General features: G+C 46.2%; 1 protein-coding gene across 1 annotated transcript; it reads right to left on the reverse strand.

The window, feature by feature from the left end:
- Positions 1–5,247: 5,247 nt before the first annotated feature.
- On the reverse strand, positions 5,248–10,285 carry LOC128744638 (SAFB-like transcription modulator). Its single transcript, XM_053841793.1, has 8 exons — positions 10,020–10,285; positions 9,583–9,843; positions 9,341–9,512; positions 9,048–9,135; positions 8,945–8,976; positions 7,479–8,514; positions 6,361–6,492; positions 5,248–6,293 (listed from the first exon to the last, which is right to left on the reverse strand). Exons 1-8 carry the CDS (start codon positions 10,143–10,145, stop codon positions 5,648–5,650), a joined length of 2,493 nt encoding a protein of 830 aa, XP_053697768.1. The 5' UTR covers positions 10,146–10,285; the 3' UTR covers positions 5,248–5,647.
- Positions 10,286–11,284: the final 999 nt, after the last annotated feature.

An 11,284-nucleotide genomic window follows, 5' to 3' on the forward strand; every position in this document is an offset into this window, starting at 1 on the left:
ACGTGTGATCCAGCAAGCGGGCATCGAAACGGGACGAATGATCTTCAGCAAAAGTAGCCAACTCCTAGCCTTTGCAGAAGACCTCGATATCGTTACTTGAAACCTTGGGACGGCGGAGGCAATCTACACCTAGACTAAAACCGGAGGCTAGGAGGATTGATTTACAAATCAATGCTTCGAAAACCAAATATATGTGTAGTATCCATGCGGGCATCTATACTTTTTTAATCTGTCCTCTATGAAACTACTCCAAAAACTGAATGCTAAACGTTGGTGTGTCAATTGTCTCCTTCGAATTTTCAGCTCTCGAGTGTGCGTGAGCATTATTTGCCAATCATCAGATTCTCTCCTTTCTTTTCATCCGTTGCATGCTAGAAGCGATGTCTCAATTTTTTACATATCGTATTTTATTCTGTCCCTGCAGGGAACAACTGAAAGTTTTATTTCGCGTTTACACTGAAGTAATTAATTTCGATTTTTTGGTTCATTTATTTTATTCCTCATCGTATCTCCTACAATATGGTAGGAAGAAGCTCTAAAGGAAGCAACGTTTGCCTCCCACGGACAATGACTATATTGACGGCGATGAACTGGAAGTGGTTGAATATTTGGGATCTCTGGTCACCACCGACAATAATAGAGTAACGACATTCGACGACGACGCATTCAAGCTGGAAGTCGAGCCTGCTTTCCCCTCCGCAAGACGCTTCGATCAAGGCAACTGTGCAGTGAAATCCGTTCTCTTCAAGAACCCCACTGGCACCAGGAATAGAGGGGCTCAACGTGCTAGACCAGGTTGAAGCCGACTTGCGTGTGTCGAGACGCGCAACGAATTGGCGACGAGTAGCCCAGGACCGAGTACAATCGAGAGTAATTCTTGGTACAGCAAGAGCCACACCGGCTCCCGGCTGGTAAAGTAGTAATAAGTAGTGGGATTTAATTTGGAAAGTTTCCTTTATTAATTTCAGGTTTGGTGTTCAACTAAGAAGCTCACAAAACTTCAGAATTAAGTTTAGCATGGGCATTTAATCATAGAAACTGGCCCAAAATACACCAGAATGTCATACAGACTTCTGGGACAGAAGGAAAAGTTTAGCATTTCTCAAATAAAAATTTTTGCCCAAACGTTTTCGAATTCTGCCTCATAGTGTCTCGACTACACCACAATGAACTGGCGATTCTTCAATTGTACACAGCTCCATGAACTGCACTTGTTCTGTAGTTTACGCTTATGTGTCCATGTCCGCCGGTCCGGCAGAACAAAGGGATGAAATCAGAGATCTCCACTGCTGATGGTTACCCGCCGTGGCTTTTACCTGTCGCCAGGACAGGGTCTCGTCTACAGCCTGGATGTCGTTGGCTAAGCTCCGTCGCCATGAGCCTCTGGGTCTGCCTCTTCTACGCTGTCCTTGTGGATTCCAGTCGAGTGCTGCTCTGCAAACCTCGTTCGCTCCTTTCCTCAAGGTGTGTCCGATCCACGTCCACCTACGTTCACGAATTTCTGTGGCTATCGGCCGTTGATGACACCGACGATGGAGTTTTTCATTGGATATCCAGTTATCGGGCCACCAGGCACGAATGATGTATCGCAGGCACCGGTTAATGAATACCTGCAGTTTTTGCGTTGTCTCCGCTGAGACACACCACGTTTCGCAGGCATACAGCAGTACGGATTTAACGTTTGAATTAAAAATTCGGGTTTTCGTACGTAGTGATCTGGTTTGAGCGCCAAATGTTTCGTAGACCTGCAAAGGCACCCCTGGCCTTCCTGATCCGTGTGGCTATATCAGTCTTGGTACCACCATCGGGCGTTGTCTGGCTACCAAGATATTGAAAGGCGGCTACCTGCTCAACTTGTCCCGCTACTGTGAAGTTGGTGCAATTGTCAGTGTTCACTACCATAGACTTAGTTTTCGCTACATTGACTGTGAGACCTGCTGCCTGGGAGCTCTCGGATAGGTCGTCTAATTTGCTCTGCATATCGTTCCGGCGTTGTGCAAGCAAGACAATGTCGTCGGCTAGGTCGAGGTCATTTAGCTGCTCCATCGTTAGAGGATTCCAATGCAATCCTCGATTTGGTCTACTGTCAATTGCTTCAACTAATATCTCATCCATAACGATGAGAAACAGAAGCGGTGATAAAATGCAACCCTGTCTCACGCCAACAGTAACCCTTATGGGGTCGGACAAGACGCCGTCGTGCAAAACCTTGCACGAGAACGCCTCGTACTGAGCCTCGATGAGATGGACTAGCTTATCTGGAACTCCTTTACGCCTAAGTGCGCCCCAGATGTTTTCGTGGTTGAGTCGGTCGAACGCCTTTTCGAAGTCAACGAACACCAGTAGAAGAGAGTCCTGGAATTCGTTGATTTGCTCCAATATAATGCGGAGCGTTGTGATATGGTCTACACATGATCGGCCAGCACGGAATCCAGCTTGCTGCCGCCGGAGAGTAGCGTCGATCTTCTGGATCCGGTTGAGGACTACCTTACAGAGTACTTTGAGAGTAATACAGAGCAACGTGATGCCACGCCAGTTACCGCATTCAGTTAGGTCTCCTTTCTTAGGGACTTTGACCAATATGCCCTGCATCCAGTCCACCAGAAAAGTTGCGGTTTTCCAAATATTGCTGAAAAGCTGATGCATCATCTGGGCTAACAAAGATGGGCCAGCTTTGAGTATTTCGGCTGAAATACGATCTATCCCTGGCGCTCTATTGGATTTCATACTCTTTATGGCTGCTACAATTTCATCCAGCGATGGCGCCTCCGAGTTCACGCGATTGATTCGACGTCATACGCTGCTGGTTTTGTTGGTCTGACATTTGAAACTCGGAAGAGTTGTTCAAAATGTTCAGTCCATCGCTTAAGCTGTTCTATACGGTCAGTCAATAGCTGACCAGCTCTGTCCTTTAGCGGCATCTTTGTATTCATCGTGGCACCACTAAGGCGGCGAAAAATATCGTACAACAAACGGATATCGCCATTTGCGGCGGCGGTTTCTACTTGTTCGGCTAGGGAGTTAGTCCAGGCTCTCTTGTCCCGCCTACAAGCACGTTTAACAGCCCTCTCCAGTTCGGCGTATCGTAGACGGGCAGCTGTCTTTGCCGATCTGGTCCGCGCTCGCTCAACGCCGGCTTTCGCCTCTCTCCGCTCGTCGATCTTCCTCCAAGTTTCATCCGAAATCCACTCTCTCCGCCCGCTGCGCGCTTTGCCGACGGTTTCATCACTGGTCGTGATGAAGACGTTTTTTTTTGAAACGATGATTCTACAACTGATGAAGGGACGGTATGGGAAAGTAATGAAGGATTTTTTGGGAATGGGGGGAAAGAGTGGAAAGGAAGGGGGGTAATAGGTAGCTACGCTTAACAAGTTGAAGCGTCACGTACGTCGCGTCAGCGTCGAGTACGTCAACTTTCTTAACAATCCAATTTTCCATGTTAGACCGTTGTCTCTTTCGTTCGAGCCGCTGTTTTTTCGAACGAAATGTCAGTTTCGAACGAAACATAAACCCGTTCGAAATACAGAATAGGTGTGATAATCAGAGATTATAACCGGATTTGAACCCACAACACCTGCCAGGGCGTGTAGTGCGCTGGTACCCGTGTACCTTTGAACCATAGAGGCGCTAGACAAAAGAAGTCTGCACAACCCCCTTTATTAACCGTAGCGACATGGGTTGGGCTATTTTTAGACACAAATTGTGCCTCTTACTCCACCTACTGTAGAAACCACCGACCGAGAAGTTTTCATCAAAGCGGAGTCTAGGAGAATTGGGCTAAAAATAAATGCGTCGAAGACCAGATACATGAAAGGAAGAGGCTCAAAGGAAACAAACGCGCGCCTTCCACGGACTATAACCGTTGACGGCGACAAACTAGAGGAGTTCGTGTATTTGGGATCGCTGCCGCTGGCGACCGCGGACAACAACACTAGTAAGGAGATCCAGCGGCGCATCCAAGCGGGAAATCGGGCATATTTTGCCCTTCGTAAAACGTTACGATCAGGAAGCATACGCCGCCGCTCGAAGATAACTATGTACAAAACCCTTATTAGACCAGTAGTTCTTTATGGACTTGAAGCCGTGACGCTGCTTATGGAGGACATACGTGCCCTTGCCGTGTTCGAGCGAAAAGTGCTGTGGACGATATTTATCGAAGTACAAACTGAAAGCGGAGAGTGGCGGAGGCGTATGAATCACGAGCTACAGGCACTGCTTAGGGAGACTCCCATCGTACATCTAGCAAAAGTTAGCAGGCTACGGTGGGCCGGATACGTCGCAACGATGCCGGACGACAGTGCGACGAAAATAGTCCTCTTCAACAACCCCACCGGCACCAGGAACAGGGCGGCCCAACGTGCACGAAAAAGGAATATTAGCTTTCACAGCGTCAGACGTCAAATGAGTACCTAATGCTTTCAAGTCCCATAATCATGGGCTAATAGTGTTCAGGAAGTCCTATCAGCAACAACGCAGCGAGCCATGAATCGTCGACCGTGAAACCAATTCCAGCAAGCTTGTGCTGTGTAGCTCATCGATATAAGGTTCGACACTGTCGCGCTCATCTAGGCGAACGGACGTCAACTTTCTTAACAATCCAATTTTCCATGTTAGACCGTTGTCTCAAAAAGCATCACGTTATTTCTCCCAGGTTTCCGTAGCACCTTTTGCATCCAGGATCAAACTATATGGTTGGTCGTTTCCAGACTCTAGCAATTCGTGGCTAATACTCGCTAATTCACCTCATCATCGATATTGTGACCTACCGCCGGGACTATCAGCGGACCTAGATCCTTCACGGATGAGCGTCATTTTCAAGGCAAAGGAACAAGCTGGGTTGTAATTTTCACGACCATTTAGCTTTTCGATGACCGGCCTAGCGACTGCATTGATACGTCCAACGGCACCGCTTCCAGTGTATGTTCTCGGCCCATAACCACTACTTGTTCGATCCGTTTGGTTTAGTCTACTAAGCAAGAGTGAAAATTTTACGCAGCTAAACAACAGTGGTTGCTATGACTATAAGACTATGACGTTTGAAATTTTTATCCAGCAATTCCTACAAAATTTATTTTTGAATGGATGTCGGTTCTCTGTGGTTTAGTCTTGAGTCAAACACATTCACCGTCAATCCCGCAAATCGAAGAAAGTTACTGCCCAAATTCTGATGGAGTGTTCCTGCAAACTTTGTAGAATCGGCGACATACAACCTACTCGCACAAGTGCAAAATTTAAAATTATTTCAATCAATTTATTGACATCTTTCATTGTGCCTTAGCATAAATCATTATTCCTACTAAAAAAAAATGACAGAATTTACATCAATCAAGTAACCACACATCAATGATAGTCGAGAAACGATAAGTTAACCATAATAGATTACCGTAGATGATTTAATGACTATTATTAACGTTCCTTTTGTTTAACGTTAAGGTCAGGGGAAACTACCATTATTTTGTTCTCGACCAAACTTGGGTATTCCTTACTTTAAGACAGAGGCTGAAGAAGCTACTAGTGCAAGAATAATGTCTACTTTTTTTTATTCCGTTATACATACTGTCGCTGTTGCTTATCCTACGCATCCTCCTCTACGCAGGAATGATAGCAAAATACACTACACCTAATAGTGTAGTTAATATACCCTTATTTAATAACGTCCATTGTCAAAGCGTCCGGAGACTGGCGCACCATACCTGTCCTGTGGTCGACCGCCGCCGCCGCCGCCGCTCATAAACTGGCCTTGCCGCGAGGGGTCCATGAACGGTCCAGCACTCATTTGTGTAACTTTCCGCTCATTGTACGTGCGATCATACCGGTCCTGACCGTTGTCCATCCGCCAGCCATCGTTCGTCATTGCCGGTGTCATGCTCATCTGCGGTGGTCCAGCATTGTTGTGCCACGGTCCGCCACCGCTACCGCCTCCGCTGCCTCCACCGGTACGATCCTGATAGCGACCTTCGACCTGGTCCATGAAACGTCCTTTCGGCCCAGGACCACTACGGTCGCGGTCATCCCGGGAACCGTTACCGCGATAATCACCGGCACCGGTGCTGCTACCGCGCGCATCCGGGTAACGATTATCGATTGTCTGCATCGGCCGATCCATGTCCCGTTTGTAGTCGTCGATAACACCACCGTTACGCTTGAAGGTATCATTCCGCCGGTAATCGTCAACCGGTCGCTTATAATCGTCGCGCGATTTGTATTCGTCCCGCTTGGCAGCATACTCATCCCGTTTCGATGGTGGATAATCGTCCAGACGCTTTTTCTCTACTGCTGGATAGGATCCACGGCTGAAATGAAGGGAAAATTGAAATAGTTTTGTTGTAACAGCCTTCGGGTAAAATGCCGTCAACCTACCCGGAAGATGAGATCGACGGTGGTGGGGGCGCTTCGAAGCGCCTATCTGATCCTGCCGAACGTTTACGGTCCTCATCGTAGTGTGCATGATCCGTTGCCGGGCGTTTCAAGTTCCGTTTCGCCTCTTCGATCCTGGTAATTATTATAGAACATGGACAAATAATGGGACGAAAAGAACAGTTGGAAAGTTAGCGTCTAACTAATGCACTCTTGAGAGAGGGGCTTGGGTGGGCGCGCATATGGGCCCGCGTGTTGTAGATTATTCTGTAATTTGTACGAATGTTTCGAACAAGAGACTACTGTTGGAACCAATGTATCTTCCGCTTGGTAGCTTATTGAAAATCGTTGGAACCATTCAGGCCTATTTTCCTAAATCTATCATCAGGCTAAGACTTTGACCTTGTGCCCTATCAAAACGCGTTTTGTCAGCTTCTACTATCGCCTAACTCTTTGAAAGTTGGTCTGCAAAACAACAAAATATCTCCTGCTTTGAAACCGTTGGTAAAATGTTTGAATTTAAATGATTGCTGCATGATGTTTAACAGGATCAAGAGCGGGATTCTTGGATTTCTTCCAGTTGTTTTTCACACAGAAGTCTGCTGCATGCATCTTTTTCGTCCAGTTGAAGTCCGGTGTGTACTCACAAAGCGATCCAGTTTCGCTGTTAGTTTAAGTTCAGCAGGGGGTTGCGTGCTTCGTTGCCATCGGTGGAAAGTATGGAACAGGCCTCCATAAATCTATCTGCTGGTAGATTGGACTCTCATCAGACGGTAGCACGAAGACCAGCAGCTGAACAGATCTGAAGACTGCACTGCACAGATGTCAGCATTCAAGACGCCCGGACTGTGGCTTCCGGTAGGCCGGTTTTAATGGTTCTAGCAGGAGATATTTTGTCATCAACTTTGGCGTGTCTAATAGTTTCAACAAAAGTAACGACATGCTGAACACATCGTACATTTAGCGTAATTTTCTACAAGCTAACCGAAATATTTACTGCGCAAAACTAACTTGAACGTTTTGCGCAGTCTTACACTGACTCACTGACGCGTGTCTGGATGCCGTGTGAAATATAGAGAAAGAAAATTGATTAATCTTAAAAAGATAAATTTCATCCGTACTTCCTTTGCTGACGCTTCAGTTCCAGCCGCTCGAGTTCGATCTTCTCCCGTTCCAGCTTCTGACGTTCGCGTTCAATGCGCAGCAGCTCGGCTTTCTCCTTTTCGATGCGGGCCCGTTCGAGTGCGAGTTTTTCCCGCTCGCGGCGCAGCAGCTGTTCCTCCTCGCGCTGGCGGGCTCGAATTTCCCGGCGACGTCGGTCCTCTTCACGCAGCTGGCGTTCCTTCTCACGCAGCCTTTGCCTCTCACGCTCTTCGCGTATTTTCTGCAGCGAAAGGACGTCACGTTCCCTGTCGCGAGAGCGGTTGCCATCCCGCCGATCTCCGTCGCGGCTCTGACGATCACCATCCCGCGAACCGCGTTCTCCTTCCTTCTTGGCGCCTTCCTTGTCCTTCTCATCCTTGTTGTTGTCGGCATCTTTTTTGTCATCTCTGGGCTTATCGTCCTTCGTGGGGCTGCTCCTGGAACGAACCTGCGACTTGCCGCGTATTGGTGATCTATTCCGTGTTGGTGACCGGCCTCGATACTGCGAACGGCTACGGTAGTAACGTCTGTCGCCGCCTCTGCTATCATCCCTTCGCCTGTCGTCTCTGTCGGTTTTATCTCTGCTCTCTAAGTCGCCATCTACTGATTTAGCCGACGACTCCGACTTACCACCGCCAGCTCCGGTTGGCTTCGATGGCCCTAGGTCAGATTTTGCCCGCTCGACTGAGATCATACGTCCGTGCAATTCGGTCCGGTGCAAATGGGTGATACACTCCGTAGCATCCTTCGCCGAAGCCATCGTCACGTAGCCGTAGCAGCGAGTTCCAGGCGTCCGCGTGTTAGTCACTACCTTTGCGCCAATCACTTTACCGTACTTGGAGAAAATCAGCTTCAGATCAGTTGCGCGCGTCAGCGAGGATAAACCTGACACCCAGAGATTGCGGGAAACGGTCGAGGTGGTGCCGGCGGACTTTTCGCTCGAGCTCGGTGACGATTTGGACTTGGAATCGCCAGCTGATTTTGCAGAGCTAGATGTCTTGCTGCTTCCACTCTCTGCAAACACAAATTCCGCATCCGAACGAACGAGAAATATAGACAAACATTATAGGTTATTTTTTTGGATTGAAGCAGAATGGTAAGATTTGTTTGGATTCTGTCGATTGTTGACGCGGTACAGTTTTTTGCTCGATAATTTTAATGTTTGCACTACGACGCCCCTTCTGTGGTTCTCTCGTTCAGGAAAAATCGAAAAATTATTTAAACGCCTCGTCATACCTAAACCGGTCTTATAAGGTACCACACCATTGACGGTCTCATACACTCTAAAAGGACACTCGAAACTAGTGACATTGAGCAGAAAATCTGGCAGAATGTCGCAATGCATAGAACGGAAAATAAAAACAAAATGTCCGACAACAAACTTATTTTCGGCTGAAAATTGACATGCTAAAAACCGATTAGTTTTGTGACGGGCAGAAATTACCTTTTTCCTCTTTGGTAGTCGCCGTTTTGTCGCTGAAACATAAAATTTTCAACAAATTAATCAACCAATTCAAAGCTGCTGCACCATATTAAGAAATATATACCTGGATGATTCACTTTTCTCCGTTTTCTTTTCCTCATCAGCTTTTCCATCGGTTTTGGAATCCGCAGCTGCAGCTTTTCCAGCTTCACCTTTAAAAAAAGAGGATTTCCAATAATTTTTTTGCTTAAAGAACACTTGAATCAAGCGTGAAGTTTAAAGCCGTCAGAATGAACCAAACTTATCTGGATATCATAAGCTGCGAACGCAGCTATTCAACCAGCTGTGTAATTATCATCATGTTAACATTCACCAACCAGGTTTTGCCCTTACAAACTGCGATAAACTGTCAATTACCTTTCTTTTCGTTTTCGATGTTGCTGTCATCATGCAGCAACTTTTCATCCTCCTCACCGATAGTCAAATTGAGCGAATCCTCATTATCGGCTTCCTTGGTATCCTCTTTTCCAGCCTTATCAGCATCAGTCGCATTGTCGGTGGATGGAGTTCCCTCGGTTGTCGCCTCACCCTTTAGAAAAGAAACGATTGAAGGTTGCATCATCATCAAATTTTCTTCCTTTCATCAACTGGCTACTCACGTTTTGCTCCGGTGCAGATGATTTCGACTCGTCCTTAGCAGCTTTTTCTTCCTCTTTGCATTCATCCTGTACCGTCATTTCCTCCATGTTCAGATCGCCCCCACTCTCCCCGTTAGCAGCATCTGTCGTGCCAGAAGCATCCGCATCACCATCAGTTTTACTGTTTCCGGTGGCTGGTTTACCCTTTTTGGCAGGAGTTTTCCCAGCCGTCACAATCTCAAACTCGTAAGTTTCCGGATTTTGCTTTTCATCCTTCAGCGCCTGTTAAAATAGGTTTCGCGTTTTGTAAAATCATTTATTTCAATTTAAACCGACAATGCAACACGCAGTTCGCAAAAATTAACATTCAAAAAATTTCACTTTTTCGCTACCATCAAGCGAGCATTTTCCCAATATGGCGACCGACCCCGACTGCAAAATCCAAAATGTCCGCTTACCTGAGTCAACCGTTCGATCAGCACATTTTTCACTCCGTTACCGTCTTTGCCACGTTTTTCCAGCTCCTGCTTCAGATCGACCACGCGCAGTTCACTGAGCTTTCGTTTTTCCACTACATCCGCCATTTTCGGGCCCAAAAGTACCGGAACAGATTTGCGATATTGTAATTTTCAACACTTTTTCACACACAAATTCACTTCTCACTGCAACAGACTGAAGCAATAATGGAACGTAACCGGCTACGCAGTTTAATCGCACAACCAATCGTGTCCAGCGTTCGATGCGAAATGAAAAAGTTGTCTGTCAGTCACTCTGACACAAAGTTGGCATATATCAAGGTTGCCAGCTTTTTAAGCAATCCGTGGTTAGGTACGTATTTCGCCTATACGACCAAACGTTAAACAATTTCGGCTTTTCTCAAAACGCAAAATTTTCGATATTTTCAGAATATGCAGATGACGACCGTGATGTATAGTTACTATATATATAGTTCGGCGGATAGAAAACCAGGCGAATTGGCATCCCTGATTTATGAAATTAAATTTGAAATTATGGTGAAATGTGCAGGTTTTTACGAAAAATAATCACTGGCGGGTGTTGAAAATGACTAGTTCTATGAAAATAAAGTGTGTTTTTTTAACATTACTCCTGCATTTTGGATTTTGAAAAGCTTTTGGCTCCGCTTTTGACGTTTATTTGGCTCCCGATTTTCTATCCGCCGAACTATATCCAGCTTTTTACGCGCTATAATGGCGGACGCTATAAATTGTGTTCGTAATATGTGAACAATCTTTTTGACAACTCTGCATACATCAAAACTGGGCACTCTTCTCCTGTACGGCAGTGTTGCTCTTTCTTTCGTTTACGCAAAAGAAGGAAGGCAATAGTTTTGTTTACATTTCGCACAGTTTTGCTTTCCTTCTTTGACGTAAACGAAAGAAAGAGCACGGTAGTGTTGCAAGAGAAGAGTGCCAGATTTGATGTATGCAGAGTTGTCAAAAAGATTGTTCGCATATTACGAACACAATTTATAGCGGCCACCATTATAGCGCGTAAAAAGCTGGATATATAGTAACTATACCGTGATGCAGACGTTCTTTATGTTAACTGGCAGCTCTGATAGACGGATTGGCAAACAGATATTTTTATGTTGGTACCGCTGAGGCGGCGTGTTTCTGCAATGCCGCCGAAGCGGCTAAAGCCGGTAGACATACACTCGAAAAAATCGGAATGCAGAATCAATCTTTTATGATTTTTTAATTCA

Source organism: Sabethes cyaneus, chromosome 3 (assembly GCF_943734655.1).
Source record: "Sabethes cyaneus chromosome 3, idSabCyanKW18_F2, whole genome shotgun sequence".
NCBI classification, from domain to species: Eukaryota; Metazoa; Arthropoda; class Insecta; order Diptera; family Culicidae; genus Sabethes; species Sabethes cyaneus.